At 29.0% G+C, this 18,628-nt stretch overlaps 2 protein-coding genes across 7 annotated transcripts; both read right to left on the bottom strand.

Moving 5' to 3' along the window:
• Positions 1-2,025: 2,025 nt before the first annotated feature.
• On the bottom strand, positions 2,026-9,310 carry LOC114187728 (midasin-like). 6 transcript variants are annotated; one of them, XM_028076055.1, is made up of 13 exons: positions 9,182-9,310; positions 8,353-8,486; positions 6,992-8,238; positions 6,865-6,898; positions 6,165-6,244; positions 5,887-5,946; positions 5,513-5,623; positions 5,345-5,425; positions 5,143-5,223; positions 4,078-4,519; positions 3,755-3,864; positions 2,755-2,785; positions 2,026-2,494 (listed from the first exon to the last, which is right to left on the bottom strand). In XM_028076055.1, the coding sequence occupies exons 3-13, from the start codon at positions 8,144-8,146 to the stop codon at positions 2,334-2,336; spliced, it is 2,346 nt and encodes a 781-aa protein (XP_027931856.1). In that variant the 5' UTR covers positions 8,147-8,238; positions 8,353-8,486; positions 9,182-9,310; the 3' UTR covers positions 2,026-2,333. The 6 variants fall into 6 exon arrangements, with proteins under 6 accessions (XP_027931856.1, XP_027931855.1, XP_027931859.1 ...); XM_028076054.1 differs by having other exon boundaries at positions 8,390-8,486; XM_028076058.1 differs by having other exon boundaries at positions 8,353-8,479; positions 9,182-9,298.
• A 7,707-nt stretch (positions 9,311-17,017) lies between these two features.
• Positions 17,018-18,611, bottom strand: LOC114188837. The gene has a single exon (XM_028077494.1). The coding sequence runs from the start codon at positions 17,890-17,892 to the stop codon at positions 17,128-17,130; it is 765 nt and encodes a 254-aa protein (XP_027933295.1). The 5' UTR covers positions 17,893-18,611; the 3' UTR covers positions 17,018-17,127.
• Positions 18,612-18,628: the final 17 nt, after the last annotated feature.

Raw genomic sequence — 18,628 nt, 5'->3', positions numbered from 1 at the left:
TAAAATGTGGTTCTGGTTATCTAGAAAATAAACTCGATATCTTGAAGTCTCAAGTCTCTTATTTGTTCTTAAGTTTCAACTTTTTCACAAACTTGCAAAGTTGTTCATTTTAAAATCAATAATAAAAATAATTAAAAAAATATTATTTTTCTAAACTCGATAATAAGTCTTTTTTGCTTAAACTTGAATTATCTTTCTACAGAAAACTCAATTTTGAATTATGCTTCAATTAATCTATTATCCACCGAATAACTAAAGCATAATCTAATTAATAGTTTTATAAACAAATTCAGTTTCTCCTTAAGATATATGCAAAAAAATAAAAATAAAACAAAACTCTGTAAATATAAAAGTACCGAAAAACAAAACTAGATAAAAGAAACACATTTCTAATTCTAATACAAATCCAAAACAAAATAAAAATAACAACACAAATAGAAAGAAAAAACATACTAACCAAAAATGAGGATGAAAAGATTGATACAGACGAGCAACATGTGATTCAAGAGATTTAAGGGATGTAATCTATCAATACTCTAGAAAAAAAGAATATTAGAAGAAACTAAAATAAGAAGAGGTAAAAGAAGTCATAGAGAGACAAAAGAAGAAATGGAATCAAGATTGATTATAAAAGAATAAGGATACCTAATCATTCTCTTTCTTGTAAACAAAATCATAATCTACTGAAAATATGTTTTAACTCATTAATTATTATTTTTACTACTAATAAAAATTAACATACACTAATAATAATTTAATTAAATTTTATTCCCAAACATAAACTTATAATTAATTTAATAGAGCTATATTATTAATAAAATGTTTTTTGATAGTCTTTTTATCTTAAACATAATTCTATAATTAGTTTAATAGAGGTATATTAATTAGTACTACAAAAATTTTTTAGGCCTTTTTTTCTTAAACATAATTTAATAAACTTATAATTAATTTAATAGAGCTATATTAGTAATAAAATATTTTTTAGAAGCCTTTTTTATCTTAAACATAATTCTATAATTAGATTAATAGAGGTATATTAATTAGTACTAAAAAAATTGAGTTTTTTTTTTCTTAAACATAATTTAATAAAGAAATATTAGTAATAATTTTTTTTTGAGACATTGTTGTCCTTGAGATCTAAAACGAGTGATTTACTCCCTTTACCCTTGAGTCAGTCATACATATCTCCAACATATAAAAAACACGATTAGAGTTAGTTTAAAATAATGTTAGACTTTGTTAAAAAAATAAGGTTAGAGTTTTTTAAAATTAGAAAAATAAAAATCTTCATTGTTTAATAGGGTTTGACTTGGTTATAGAAAAATAGGGTTAAAATTAATTTAAAATTAGAAGAAAAATTCTTCATTCTTTTCAAACAAATTTTAACCCTATTTTTTATATAAACAAAAAATCAAATATAAATCTAATAAGTATATTAAAATAATATAGTTAGAGTTGAATTAAAAATAATAATATAAATATTTAATATAAATGTGAATTTTAATAATAATATCATTATAAAATTTATATAAAAAAATAGATTTGATTCTAATTTGGAAAGAAACAAAAATAATTCACTTAAAAAAGAAATGAGATTGAATTAAATAAAAATAACAAATATAAGCATTAAAAGATATAAGACACTTAAACATGACAGTAACTTTGACATGTGACATTATTATGTGATACAATGATAAGTGGACATGTGAATTTTTTTTTTTTAAATTAAGTAAAAAAAATGAATAAACACCTAACGTACCTGTTAACATATTGTTAAACGTCCGACTAAATTGAAATAATTTAATAAAAATTGCAACCAAGTTAAAACGAAAAAAAAAATAAAATTAAACAAAGATAGCAAAAAAGAAAAACATGATCTGATACCTACGTACCCTATTTACATGTTCCTGTTTAAACCCTCGACTGAATTAAACTAATTCAACAAAAATAAAGACCACATTAGGATTTTAAAAGAACATTTTAAAAGCACACCAAAAAAGCTTTATCAACCAACTGTTGTTCTAGTTATGAACAACGTAAAATATTTTATTAAACTAGGTTGATTCTTGAGACTAGTGTAGCTTTGGTCAGTAGTATTATTCATTATAGTACAAATCCTACAGATTCTGTTTATGTATAAACAAGAAGGTGCACACTGGCAGCGCACTAGAAGCCTAAATTGACAAATACAAGTTTTATCTCTTCAAATTGGATGGATGGCTGGAATATGTTACAGCCACTTTCACTCAACAAGATGTACAAATGAAGCAACATAAATGGGTTATAGTATACATAGCTAAAACTATCACCAGGTAGTCAGGACTACTCATCAATCAAGCTTCAACCTTCTGGCCTGTAGACAGGGCTTCATCTTTTTCTGCATCCTCTTCTCCGTTTTCATCATCCGCTTCATCAGCTAGTTTTGTCAGCTCTTCCTGAATCATGAGCTTTATAGCTGCCTTTCTCGGGGCCAGATCCACATCAAATTGTTTGGCTGAAAAGTGAAAGCAATTTACTTAGGCACTTAATTTGAGTTATGATATAATGTTTCTCATTTTCATAGTGTCAAATTCTTATAAATAGGAGAGAGCTTTTAAGAATTTCAGGTTTGAGAGTACATGCCACTTGATGATTCAAAAACCAGATACAAAGGAAGAATTTCTTCTCAAAGGCCCAAAAGTAGCATTATCTTATAGTCGCAATTGAGAAAAAGTATAATACGTGTTAAAGGAAAAAGGTAAAAAGGATTAATACCAAGTTTCTTCAGAATGTCAGTAAATGTAGCCTGCAAAAGGGAAAACAAAAATCTCAATTTTAGAGAGAAATAAAGAGAATATTCAGCAGAAGGGACTAAAATACAGCACTGCCATTGTATTGTTCATGATTATACACTATCGTTTAATAGCAATACATGGTCTGCAAAAATGACAAAGAAATGCATTCTAGCAATAGCATCATAACTGCAACATTCAATATTACATCTAAGAATTCTTCAAATTCCACTTGCAATACAAAGGACATGGAATGCTGCCACATTCCGTGGCGTATAATGCACATTTTTAATCATCCATCTAGGCGACTCAGACAGATTATGCCAATCACAAATATCAATTACTGGGTCATGCCAAATCTATCCATAAATTGGAGGAAAAGGCAAAGATGTCGTAGCTTAGGATTTTTGTGAAGGTTTCAAGGAGGATTGACCGTATCTCATACAAGAAAGATACATTCTGAAGTAAAACAATAAGCCCAGACATAGTTTTGAAGTGGTTTATGTATGTATTTACAAACAAAAAAGCCTTTTCCAACTAGCTGGGGTCAGTTACATAGATCAAACAATTCTATTGTTGTATATATCATGTTTATAAAAAATCTATTGACTTCTAAGTCTTTCTTGATCATTTCACCTATAACCTTTCTTGATCCTCTACCCCTAACAATTTGGAAATCCCCCATCTAAGTCCTTCTTGACTCTCTTTATTGGAGCTTCTACAAGTCTTCTCCCCACATGCACAAAACTCCTAATGCAAGTTTCTACCATCTTTTCTACAATAGGTGCTAACCCAACCTTTTCTCCGCCACATTAATGTCCACCAACATTCTCATCTTTACTACATTTGAGTTTATTCTATTGCCAGCTTTGTCTGCCTGACATTCAATTTTATACAAGATTGCAGTTCCACTAGCTTTAGCCATGCATTATACATAAAAATTATAATCGCTGAACTTTTTGCAATTTATTTAAATATCTTACCGTATTGAAGTCAACTTCTTTAAGAATTTCACATATTGCATCATGTAACTGATTATCAGTGGGGCTCGATTTCTCCTTCTTCTTGCCTCTTCCTCTAGTAACCTTTTCTGCTTGATACAAAAGAAAGATGTTTTACAATGTAAATGGGATGAATATGATTACACCATCATCACCATTTTTTCAATTCACATTTGAACTAGTGGAAATGGAAAAATAAATAAATGAATTGACTAGAAATACCCAAGTAATAGTTAAAGCTAAAAAGTACTTTTTATTATATAACAAAAGGCATTCAAATCAGAACATTTTCAAATGATATCTACCACTTCTCTCTAGGGAGGAAGGCTTAGTGGGTGTTGATGTCTTCTGCTTTCCTCCTTTCTCATTTTTGTTCTTCCTTGAAATCTTAGGACTTTCATCACTATCCTCATCAGACTTTGAGAGGTTGGATGATGATTTCTTTGGAGTTCTTTTTTGGGGTGAGTGAGATTTGTTGGCAACTGGAATTTTCTCAATTTTACTTTTCTTAGCAGATTCTTTCTTGGCGGATGATGTTTTAGAAGGTTTTTTCTTTTCTTTCATATCTTCAGATTCACTCCCAGAATCACTTTTGTCTTCACTTTCAAATTTCTCTGATGTTTCATCTTCAGATTTGCCAGCAACACCATTTTCATTTTCTTCGTCATTTTCTTCATCTGACTCATCTTCTGTGTCAGTAGGACTCTTTCTCGGCACAGCTAAAGAATCTTCATTTTTCCTCATACTCTGAAGAAGACATGACAAAAAGTTGATTAAACCAAATGTTGACACCATATTTTGAAAAAATATGGGATTAGATTAACATGAAATGCTATATAGTACAAAGTACTTACTGACACAAATCATACCAACAAAAAAAAGTACTAGTAACCACAGCACATCCCAACACAAACTAATTTTTGGAGGGCTATAATAGCAACACAGATTTGAACCTAAGCTAAGACCCGCGTAGTCAAGACTGCAATTATACTAATAATAGGATTGTATGATCTCACTACACCAGTGTTTACTGTCCGTGGAATTTGAGTAGAACCTTCAGATCCACTCATGTATAGGTTGGTACAAACCAAAAAAGAACTGTTTTTAGAGCTGTTATTTAGTGAATCAAACTAAACCCTACTGTCAAGGGATGAGAACAGCTTGTCATTCAATTGGTCAAGAACAATTCCATTGTAGTAAGAGTAGCAATGCAGAGTGCAAAACAAGCAAAAGGGAAATAAACATGTTAGTCCAAAGGAATGCAGCATTAGTATTAATTCCACTGAAAGACTTGACTTTGGAACACAAAATTATAGTTCATTGATCAAGTCACATTTCACATTTCTGCAGTAAACCGAGTGACATATTACCTTGGCAGAACGTCTTGAAATTGTCCCAGATCCTGATGAACGCCGTTTTACAATACGCTTGCGCTTTTTTCCTTTACTGGGCTGATGATAAATAAATCATAAATAGTAGGAATAAATACTATGACCAGAACATGGTTGCCTAAGTAAAAAGAAATTACCACAACATAACAGTAAAAAAATTGATAAACAAAACAAAAAAAACCTTCTCCTTTTCGGCAAGCAACACAGTTGTAGTTGCATGAGGGGCAACTAAAAAGTCTATCAGCTTAGCAATGATATCTTCCTGCATCAGTAGAAATTTATAAGCAATGATAGGGCAGTGTCAAATGGTATTAGTAAAAAATGTATCAATAAGGCTTAGCAAACACACCTTCCTCATTGTTGCCCTGTTAACTGTTATGTCAAGAACATCACAGAATTCCAGTAACCTCTCCTTATTACACTTGTCAAGTTTTTCTTTTATTTTAATCATTTGCTTTTCCTGCATTAACAATTGTTGGACTTTAGAACCTTTGAAAGACAAAGAACTTCAAACAGAAAAGCATGAAATCAGTAAAAGTTACTGCGAACAAAACCTACAATTATAATATATATGCTACTGTTGCATGTTATGAGAACCAATTTTCATATTATAAAAAGTAATAATTACCTCATTGTCATGCCAAACAAAACCTACAATTATAATATACGGTACGGTTGCATGTTATGAGAACCAATTTTCATATTATGAAAAGTAATAATTACCTCATTGTCATGCCAAACAAAACCAGAAAACCTTGATATATTACTCTTGATCTGAATTGCCTGCAAAAGAGTAAAATACCAGAGTCATGTATAAAAACATTAGTGTAACTTTTTTTAACTCGGGTAAGTTTTGATTTTTTAACTTTCTGCAATCTACGCAACCACTATTCTATATCCTGAACTATAAATGTGACATAATACAAAAACATAATAGAAAATAAAAATAGAGGCGGTGTAACAACTGTAACAAAAAACACAGATAATTAATGAAGACATACCTTCCCTCTCCTTCCAAAGAGAATTGTATGGAGAAGTTTGAAGGTATCATCAGTCTTCCTTCTGGATAGCTTAAAGGCAACTAGTGCAGAAAATGCAAGAGCGATAAAGTTTTTAGCTGTTCTGAAGTAGTAAAAATATGCATGCACACTTCACAGCATAATAACTGAATATAAAATCATGAATTGATAAACCCCCCAAGTTTCAGGTAACCTTTACTTATATATTCATAGCAAAAACCTTTTTCCCATTCTCTCGAGATTAAATATTCCATAGACCCAATAGTAAAATGACATTAAATGCAATGAATGAACTATAGTTAGCTAATAATCTCATTTGCCATTAACAATAAAGGATGGATCACAAAATCATCACAATCTGCATCAGGAAGGGCTTAATATTTAGACAGGGAGGGGAGTGGGGGAGGAACACAAATACTATAATTTCATTATCTTCAATCGACCATCACTACAAATGGCACATTATTTAACATAATTAGAAAAGTGTAATTAATATGTATCTGGACAATTTCTTGCCTGATAATATGTTAAATTCAAATCATAGACTCACATCAAGATTTCCTCATAAACCTAAAAAGAATGTGGACATATGCATTATAATTATTTATGTTGCCTTGAGTATATATAGAAGGGATTAAATGGTCATTATTGAAGAAGAATTGAAAAAATGAAAGCACCATACCATTTGGTATGTCTTTTAAAGGTGTGCCACGTCCCTGCAATTTGAAAGAGAAGCTGTAAACAAACTATGTTATAATAAATGCATAACTAAGGGTAAATATTTCAAATGTCAAACTGAAAACAAATACCTTTTCGATGCGAAATTCTTTGGTTGGATCTTTCTCAATTGATGTTACCAACCTCTCAACTACCTTCCTTTCTCGCACAGGGCGGTCAATAGTAGGAGTCCTTGGTTCTATTTTCTTCAATTCCTTTCTTTTTTCTTTATCTTTCTCCACATTGATCTTCCCTCTCCCTCGTTTTCTTGATCCTTTGTTAACCTTATTATTCTCTTCCTTCACTTCTTTTAACTTATCAATATTATCTTTATCTTTGTCTTCATCCGGGTCCTCTTTCATTGCCACTTCAATTTTCTCCTTTTCATCACCCTCCTCCTTCCCCTTAATGCCACCCTCTACTTCCATAGCATCTACTTCTGGTTTCTCAGTTTCCACTTCTTCATTTTTTTGTTTATCTTCCACTGTTTCTTTAACCCCAGTGTCTTCATCCATTTTATCATTCTCAGATATATGAAAATCTTTCTTATCCTCCTCTATTTCTTTCGATTTATCACCTTTTGTATCTTCTACTATATCTTTTACACCATCAACTTCCTTATCCTCCTTAACTTCTTCCACACCATTAACTGCCTTATCCTCCTTGACTTGTTTTACACCATCAACTTCCACACCATCCTTCACTCCTACATCATCAACTTCCTTATCCTCTTTTACTTCTCCTGCCCCGTCTTTTCCATCCTTGTATACTCCATCCACTCCATCTTCTTTCTTATACTCTTTCACGTCTTCCACTCCATCCTCTTTCTTATCCTCTTTTGCGTCTTCCACTCTACCTTCTTTCTTATCCTCTTTTGCTTCTTCCACTCCATCTTCTTTATTATCCTCTCTTGCCTCTTCCACTCCATCTTCTCTCTTATCCTCTTTTGCTCCATCCATTCCACCTTCTGTCTTATCATCTTTCGTTTCTTTCTTATCCTCTATAGCTTCTTCCACAACACCAACTTTCTTGTCCTCTTCTACCTTTTCCACATTATCAGCTTTCACATCTTCAATTTCTTTTACGATATTTTCTTTCAACTCTTTGATTCCATTGTTCGCCAATACTTTTCCTTCGTCAGCTTCCAAGTCCTTTTTCTCAGTACTTCTATCCAAAATTTTCTCCTTAGAGTTCTTTCCATTTGAATCAGTCTCCGAAAATTCATTCACCGGTTCTTCCTCGCCCATAGTGATCTTACTTACAGTATATATATACAAAATCACTATTTCCTAAGCACACTATGCTCTACACTCTGTTAAATTGCACAAACGAAGCCTACCTGGAGAATAGAAAAAAATCATTCAGTACCTGTATGACAAACACTCAAACAGCAAAGCATGAAAAATAAAGGATAAAAGGAAGACACAATGGAAGGGCATTCAATAAAGCATACATTTTTAAATCATAACTCATGGTTATTAATAACATACAAAAGTGGCACCATATCGCCGCGGTTGGCAGCTACAAAACAGTCATCCAGAGCAGTATTTTCTGTGGTTACTTGTGTGTTTCCTCTTGACCTATATTCTGACATTTTACAGATAATTAGCAATATGTCTTAAACTTTGAGTACTTTTAGAGTATTGAATGTGTAATTATGTACATAGTTTTGATAACATATCCTTATTAAATAAAAATAAAAATAAAAATACCAACAATCCCACAATAATGTTTCTAGAATTTGGCTGCTACGTGCTACTATCCAGCATTGATAACTAGGACTAAACCACAGTGGAGACAAATCTTGTTTTTCAATTGTAGCAGCAACAAGAATAGCAATAAATAAAAAAGAATGAGTATATATACCCAAAATAAATTAAGTTGTTGATGAACATAAGGTAAAAAATGCAATGCTCGACACTGCTCAGCAGGGAAGGAGTTAAAAGAAAGACTAACTTCTGAATATTCATTCTGCACCATTTCCAAAGAATAAAAAACCACATAAAAAAGGTAACCCAATTCATCCAACTCCCAAAAAAAATTACCTGAGCAAAGAAAAAACAAGATGGCAAACTTTAAAACCTCAATTTTGTTCTCAAGTACATCCAGTGATAACCTAGAATGTCAAGCTTAACCCAGATAATCAAATCAAAGAAAAAGTCCCAGCTTAGAGTACTTTTTTCAATCTAAAACCCTAGGAATTAACTCCAGAAAATACAGAGAAGAAAAATTTACAACATAAAACGGCGTTTAACAAGGAAATTGAAAGAGAAAAATCTTACACATTCATTTGGAAGAAAATGAAAGAGCATAACGCACTTTGTTTGCCATCTTCCCCTGTTTCTCTGCCACTCTCAGTAACAAGTATGTGCGTAAATGTAAGGTTATTTAGGAGAATTTAAATCTCGGACTTCAAATCAGATTTTAAATGCGGTTAAAAATTGTCACGTAAGACGCTGAAATTCGGATCCAACGGCTCCCATGGGGTTTTCGTGGCGTACGTGCAAGATCAACGGTCGCAGTTTGAAGTTCCTTGTGTCGTGCATTGTCGTGTTGTGATTTTTAAATTGTTATTTTATCCAAAATTATTAACTATAACTTGTGGATTTTTGCATTATTTTTCAATGAATTGAAATATTGTGAATATTGTGCTTGTAATGAATGATAATTGAATGTGCCGACACAAGAACACTGCTCCTCAATTAATGCTGTGAAAGTTTAAAATTAAGAGGTTAAATTAGATGATAATTAAAAACTTAATGGTTTATAAATATAAGGTGAAATGGAAAGATGTTTTATTATTTGATAATTTCAAAATTGGTTACTGTACATATTTTAAAATAGTTTTTTTTATCTGTATGCATAATCAGAGCAGTGAAAGTATGTGTAGATGTGTGTTGTAATTTTGTATTAAGATTTACAATTTTAGTTCCACCTCTCCGCACAACTAACTATTCTAGTTAATAATTTGTATACTCTCCATACAAGTAACTATTCTAGTTAATAATAATAATATATATATATTCATATTCTATATTAAATATCCACTCTATAAAAGTTTTTATTACAAAATACACGTATAAATTCCAAAAAGTAGTAAAAATAAGAAGGTGAAAAAAAGTAGTGACCGGCGGCACAAAACCAAAAATGCTAATGCCCTTTTTAACTTTTTCTTTCATTCATTACGTATTTTATTCGATCCATGAAGGACTAAGTTTTAGAATCGATTTATTTTATAATTTTTTATCCTTTTGTAATTTTATTTTATTCTTACGATTTAGTTAATCTTTTATTTATTTTTTGTTATCCCTAATGGTAACGGAGAAGTTGAACTCAGAGCTTAGGAGCGGATCATAAGTGTGACAGGAAAGCCAACAATTTTTCATTTTATTTTGTTTTTTATATATTTTAAAAAAATATTTATATATTATTATTTTATTTATATTAATCTCAATGATTTTTTATTTACTTTCTATATATTTTAAAAAAATTATATATTATTACTTTATTTATATTCATCATTAATTTTTTATTATTTTTAAAGTCAAATTGCACTACGACAAAATTGAGGAGTTAAGAAACATTTTAGACCGAACTATTTATTTTATTTGAGTAATTTTATTTTTTACCCTTTTTTTCAAAGCAATGTGTGGCTTTTCTACGCTCTAGGCATATATATCTATCTGTTAGAAATTATAAATTCATGCTCTAATCGTTGATCAAACTCTTCTTTGTGTAGATAGAGCTATTTATGCTTTGAAGTTGTGTAAGGAAATAGCAAGATTAGGAATCTACTCTAAGGTAAGGGAAGTTAATCATTTAGAAGTTATTATTTTTCTTAAAATATTGGGTCTTTGTAAGATTTAATTTGGAGTATTCATAATTTTATCTTTTTGTAAATATGTGAGAGGTGAAAAATTTATATTAAAAAAATTATGATAAAGAATAAAACAATCGATTCTTTTTTCAAAAGGAAGGCTTATGATGAAGATGAAAAAACTACATCTACGTTCTCTCAAATTGAGATACTTCATGAGAATCCAAAAATTGAAGAAAATGAAAAACAACTCTCTAAGGTTCCCAAAGTTACATATAATGAATTTGAAAATGTTTTAGAAGGTGATCCGGGGAAGTGTATTCAAATTTGGCAATACCCATCAAATCAAATTGATGAGGTACTAATGACTTATCTAAAATGGGGTTCATATCAAATGCATCTAGAAAATTATCTTTTCTTTGGTAAAGATGATCATCCAAGAAGATTTCACTACACATGATTTAGCTTACTTTCTTCATGTCATGATTAGCAGTGGCGGAGCATTAGTGTAGGAGGGAGGGGTGGCCCCCCCCCAATGTTTTTTATTTTTTAAAAAATTATATATATTATTTTGAAATTTTTATAAATTTTGAAATTAAAATTATAGATAGTATATTTTAAAAATTGATGGAAATTAAATTGTCTCTTTTTATTTCTTTTATAAAATGCAATATTTAATGTTAATAAATAATAAAACATAAAATCAAATTTAATAAAAAAATAAAAATATTTAGGTTTAATTACTCTTTTAGTTTCTATTTTCGTCTAAAAAATATCAAATTTCGACTAAAAAATTGGAACTAAATTGAGACTAAAAAAACGGGGGGCTAACTTGACATTTTTAGAAACACTAACCAAAAGAGTAATTAAATATTGTATTCATCTCTTACCCTCATTTTTTTTTGAAGAAGAAATGAAGTCAAACAGATAGTCATTATTTTTGCTCTCATTTCTCATTTGTTTCCTTCATTTCTTGAAGAAAAAAAATGTAAGTCTTTCTTGTTTGACTTGATGATGAAATATTAGTTTAATAATTATTAAAATTATTTTTTATCTCATGAGCCTTTTGTATACTTATTTTTTATGATTATAGAAGCAAAAAACAATGTATTATGTGTTTTTTTTAATCGATTTTTAATTGTGACTTGATTATAATATATTTTTCTTCTAATAATTATGTCTCTCAATCTTTTATTAGATTATGGTAAATTATTTTTTAATATATTAAAAAATCAGTATATCGATGAACAATAAGATAATAGATTCGTTTTGTAAAAGTTATAAAAGGCTCATGAGATAAAAAAATTATATGTGAAAAATGAAAAGAAGATAAATTATACGTCTTCATTATTTTATAGAAGCGTAATTCTTTAAAGCGTTATACTAATGATCCAATCAAATGAGATCAAATCATTATATTACTTTGACCCCTCCAAAACTCTTAGTTAAGATCCGCCACTAATGGTTAGAGTATTTGCCATTAAAAGATGTTGCATATTGCTTATTGTGCTATCTTTTTAGTAAAAAACCAAGCGGACGGTCTGACTCAAATGTTTTCATTGTTACATGTAATTAAGTTTCTCTTTCCTTGAAAGAGATATTGCAACTAGCTTTCAGTTCTGATTCAATTATCGAAGATTTTAAGTCATTGAAAGAGCGTAAAGGAACACTGTAACTAAAGATAACTTTTTTTTAATATATTATTGTTGATGATAAACTTTATGTTACTCTTTCATATCTATTATTTTTATATTGTTTGGATTAGATTGTCATAAGTGTTTGTTTTGAATAGAGGAAATGATGTGATGTATTGAATTTTTTAATAAAAAAAAATAATTTATATATAACAAATATAATTTGGCCTCTTAATTTTTTTTTCAAGTTCCACCACCGTCAAAACCTCTCCTGTCTTTCCTTCCAACTTTATCACTAGGTCAATCTTATAATTCCTACATACAAAGTCACATACCCTTGTACTATATATGATTATAGTAATCACATACACAAATGTGAGTTATACTCATATTTATATATTTATATATATATATATATATATATATAATTATTTAATCAAACACGTTTACATGTAAAAACATAACTCACATGTTCTCACATAATTATTTACCTACCATGTGTTGTTGTGGTGTGATCTGCGATAAATATACTATGTACACTTACACTAACACTAACAAATATAAGCATAAGTACAATTTGTGGCAGAACTTGAACAAAAAAAATTAGAGGGGCCAAATTTTCTTTTATATATATAAATTATTTTTTCTAATTAAAAAAATTTTCATTTCTCGACATTATTTTCTCTATTCAAAACAATTAATTCAAAACATATGACAATAATATATATATATATATATATATATATATATATATATATATGAAATATATATGTATATATGAAATTGTAACATAAAGTTTATCATTAACAATAATCTATTAAAAAATAAATAAAAGTTGTCTTTAGTTAGAGTGCTCCTCTACGTTCTTTCAATAACTTAATCTTTAATAATTTAATCAAAACTAAAATTTGTTGCAATATCCCTTTCAATATAGATGATCACAGTGCTTGCTAAAAATTCAGCCCCCATCTTATGTAGGAAAAAAAATAAAATTATGAATACCCCAAATTAAATCTCAAAACCAAGACTCAATATTTTAAGAAAATTAATAACTTCTAAATGATTAGTTTCCTTTACCTTAAATTATATTCTTAATATTGTTCTTCCCTTACCCAACTTCAAAGCCTAAAATAGTTCTATTTACATAAAAAAAAAGTTTGATAAATAATTAGAGCATAATTTTATAATCTCTAACAAATAGAGATATGTCTAGAGCATAGAAAAGTCACAACATGAATAGAACATATTACTTTGGAAAAAAATGGGTAAAAAATGAACTTACTCAAAAGAAAAAATTATTTGGTTCAAAATATTTCTTAACTCCTCAATCTTATGTGGTACAATTTGTTTTTGAAAATAATAAGAAATTGATGATGAAAATTGAAATAGAAAGAGGAAGAAAGTAGGAGATGAAGATATAAAAAAGAGATATCAAATAAAGAAGTAAAAAAAATAATATAGAAAATAAAATAAAAAAGTTGGGAGAGCCATGACTCTCCTGTAACCCCAATAGGTCTGTCTCCGAATACAAAAATAAGATTTGAAGGAGAATAAAAATGTTTAATTCAACTTATCTTCTGTAAATAACATCACCAATTTCTTCTTAACTAAAAAAAGCTACCTCAAACTCCAATCACATTTAAACACCACATTCTGTCAACAATACAATATGCATTTCAACATAACAACTTACATTAACTTCCACAAATCACATATCTAATTAGTTGCAATAACAACAACCTTCTCAAAATTACCACATACTAGTCTAAACTTGAAATTTTCTAAATATTAATCATACTCAAAACTCAAATATGTAACAAACTTTGTCATATCACAACTCATTTTAAAAAACTTACGTTAATACAATATGTAACATATCATCAAAATTTCAAAATAATCGAAATAAGAACAATTTATCGGTTCCCTTATTACCTATTTTTCAACTTCTCAAGAAAAAAGTCCAAAAATAAACTAAGTAGGGAAGTTTTGTGTCTTATTTCACAAACAAAATATATAATCAGAAACTTAAAGTTAGAACTGTCAAAATGGGTTGGAACCCGCGAGCCAACCCGGCTCACCATAGGTTTGGGCCAGGTTGGGTTGAAATTTTTTTACAAATTTCAATACGGGTTGATTTTTGACCGGCTCATTTAGAACCCGGCTCATCCGGGTTGAACCCGTGGTGAGTCGGGTTGGCTCACCAACCCGTAGATAAAAGGGTCACACAAGTGTTTTTATTTTTTTATTAAGTTGGACTTTACATTTAGGTCATATTAAGTTGTTTTTTTATCCATCACATAAATAATTTGTATTTCTTTTATTTTGGTTTGTATTTGGATTGTATTAAAGTTTATTTAGATTTTAATTAGAATTACAATTTAGTTTTGACTGAAAAAAAATAATATTTTTTAATTAAATGAACCCGTGAGCCAACTCGTTTAACCCGTCAACCCGTAGTGGGCCGGACCGGGTTCGAATTTTTTTGGCTGAGCCGGGTTGGATTGATTCACTAAATCATCAATCCGTGGTGGGTCGAGCCAGGTCGGACCGAGTTACCCGTTTTGACAGCTCTACTTAAAGTAGCTCACATTTAATATTGGAGCCTTACAATTTATACATGCAAATGGTTTCAAAATTAAAAAAAAAGAAATCAAAATAATTTAGAGATAAAAAAGTTTATAAAAGTACTTAAATTTATAAAATAAATGACTAAATAATTATAATTTTAATTTATATAAAAACTTAACATTTTAAACTTTATTATTTGATAGTCATTTTTACTAAACAACTGTTCTTCAATCATCCTCATGAAATGTTTGATTTGCGTCTATCTTATAAACATGTTATTGCCTCTCTTCGTATATATTGATCTATAATATGATATTTCCTTTGTGAAAAATAATGTTATGAGTCACATTCTTGTATTCCCTAAAATTATGTAGTATAACTTTGTATCATCCAAATGATTGGTCTTGAATTTCGAAACAATTGATTCTTTACACATATAAAAGTAGTGTTCGTGCACTTGTCAATAACTACCTTAAACAGCTTAACACTTTTATCTCAAAAGATAGTATAAGTAATCCATAACATACTTTTATAAATAAGTAACGTTAGTCCTTAACATAAGTTAGAATTGATCATGCATATGCTCTTCCAAACATGTTTTTGATACATAAAAACTTTTATATCAGAAAAATATATGAATATTTTTAAATCAGTTTTAATCAAATACATAAAATTTAATTATTAACAGAAACCATAATTATCAGAATTCATAATTTTGCCATTATATTTTCTTTTTCTCTTATCCAATGCTCACTTTGAAATAATTTGATTCTTTGTTGGTAATAAAGATTAAAATCTATTTTGCTACATATGTCTATTTTTTAAAAAATAAAATTTAATTTTAATGTTAATATATAACAATATAAAGAGATATTATCTTTTATGTCTATATTTCGTTATTTCAGTTTTACTCTTAATTATTATTTTATAAATAATTTATCTTTATAATCGTTATTTTAAAAACTTATTTTATGTATATATTTTATTTTTTTAATTTTACATTTAAAAACTATTTTAAAGATTAATTATATATTATTTATTAATTTTAAAAATTTTATACAAATTAAAAAAATATAAACACACGTTGCCTGTATTTTCGCTAAAGTTTTAATAATTTAAATAAGACATGCTTACCCATATGTCTATAATTAACTTTATTTTATTCTTGTGATACTGTTTAACAATTTCTAATAAAGAAAATTATACTATTATATAATAAGATATAATTTTACATAAATGTATTTTACATGTTTTAATTAGATAACTTTGTCTTTTAATTAAATTAAGACAAATTTATTATTGAATGAAATAAATAACTATATAATTTCCTTATTCAAAAACTAATGATGTATTTTTTTTATTTAACATATAACTCATAAATTTTAATTAAAAAATAACTAGGTAATTTCCTAATTATACCATTAAAAAAAATGTTTTATTAACAACAAACTTTAATAAACAAAAGTTATTAATAATTATAGTAACCAATTTAGATGTCAATTTATAAAATAAAAAATTATTGATTATTAAAATAATCACATATATTATGAATAAAAAATTATAATTTATCTCTAAATTAATTTCTAAAAGTTAGCTATCAAGGTTTTAGATATCAAAAAAGATTGATCACTAAACATTAGCTCTCGATATTTTTGTTACTAAAAAAAATAGTTTCTAAATTAGTTTCTAATTGGTTAATGACCAATTTAATAATAAATTATAAATTTTTATTCATAACATAAATTATTTTAATAATTAATAATCTTTTATTTTATAAATTATTATATAAATTGATTACTGTAATAATTAACAATTTTTAATCACTACACTTCCCTAGACATATTTTTTAGTGGATCCTTATATAAGAAATAAATTTATTTACTTTTTATATTTTAAAATTATAAAAATAATTGTTTTCGATAATCAGTAAACTAAAATTATAAAATATTTTCTAAATTCAATTTAATGAAAATGCTAACATTTTAAGATTTTTTGCATTTGAGTCCTTTATTTGATTATTTAGTTTTACTATATTTTTGTGTATACTATTTAACTATTTAACTGTATTGCCACCACAAGCAAGGCCAATGAATCAAAATGCTAAGTTTATTAGTGAGAACAAAATCCTCCTCAACATCAACAAGAAAAAGAGTTAAAATACTTAGATCAAAATCACCAACAACACATTCATCTTCAAAACATGGCAATTTCAATCTGAAATCTGCATCCCCATGGAAATATCAATCTCAATCAAGTTTTCATCCTCATTCATGTCATTGAATTCTGCTAAGAGCTCCATCAGGCCTTGCTGCTTGAAAATGGAATCTGCCAAGTTGGATTGCAACTTTTGCTTAGGATCTTCATCAAACTCAGGAAAGTGTGGAAGATTGATTTCAATCAGGCTATCTTCTTCATCCTCACCCTCATAATCATCATCAGAAGCCAAGCTATCAGAAATATCCTCATTTTTATTTCCTTTCTGATGCCTCTCAAAACTTTCCTCCAATATTGAGCCATCACTGCTTTCACTATCTGATGGAAGAGAATAATCTGACACCAAATCATCTTGTAGCCTATGCTCTTCAATATTCAGCTCAAAAGTTCCATCCATGACAGAGAAGTTGCTGCTTTCACAATCTGATGGAAATAAATAATCTGAATGTGCTGCAGATTCACCATCCTCATGATTCTCTGCAGTTTCACTTTGTTGGTTAACCTCACTATGAGTAACATCCTGCAAAAGGTGTAGCCCATTTTGGACAAGATTTTCTTCTTTGTCCCTTTTTTTCCTTATCAGTGTGACAAGAAAGTACATGGTGGATAATAGGGCAATTGGTATTGTGAGAAGATTAGGGAAGGATTTAGAAGCTGAAAAGAAAAAATATGATGTGACCAGAACAAGAACCATGGTGACAGATTGGAAAGTGACCAAGTTGGAACAGATTTGATGCTTATATGCTTTATCCATGATCATTGACTCAGAATACACTCAATGCTTCAAAGCCAAAGTCTTGAAGCTGCTTCAAAAAAGGTGCAAATTTTGATGAAGCAAGATGCTTAGATCTGAGGGAAAAGCTGCAGGAAAATACCTCAAATTTTGTTCAATCTGAAGTTTTTCCCTTTTAACACTACAGATTGTGACATTGCAAGTCAGAAAATTTTTCACAAACTAAAAGGGTGTCTTGTAGAATTAGCAAAAGGTTACCAAAATGTCAAAAGGGTAGCAATGGAGGGAAATTTTTACCTCATCAATGTGACAAAGAAACTCATATATATCATAAACTTCAGCTCCAAACCAAACCAAAGTGTTTTTCTAACACACCATACCTGAGATGGGTGAGATTTGGAACTATCAGTGTTGAAAGCTCAATCTGGTTACACCACTGAGCAATCTTATCTGCAACTGCAATACCCAACTGCTGTTACTGCTATTATTTTCTGACCAGACCATAATCTGTGATCATTATTATCCTCTATTGATTCTCTTGGAGGTAGCAAAGGTGTTTGTTGAAAACCAACATTTACAAAACTCAATGTCTTGAAGTTGCTGAATGCATGTGCCAAACATGTCTGATCCTCCACATGGCACTGTATCAGACCCTTCTAAACAAATCTCAGTGAGGTAAATCAGTAGTTTGGTTTTCTCTAAGCCAAACATAAGCACTTTACAAGAATGTCATAATGCCAAAATTGGCAACAATAAAATTCTC

This window comes from Vigna unguiculata, chromosome 6, assembly GCF_004118075.2.
Source record: "Vigna unguiculata cultivar IT97K-499-35 chromosome 6, ASM411807v1, whole genome shotgun sequence".
Classification (NCBI taxonomy): domain Eukaryota; kingdom Viridiplantae; phylum Streptophyta; class Magnoliopsida; order Fabales; family Fabaceae; genus Vigna; species Vigna unguiculata.
This window is presented reverse-complemented; position numbering and strand designations above follow the sequence as displayed.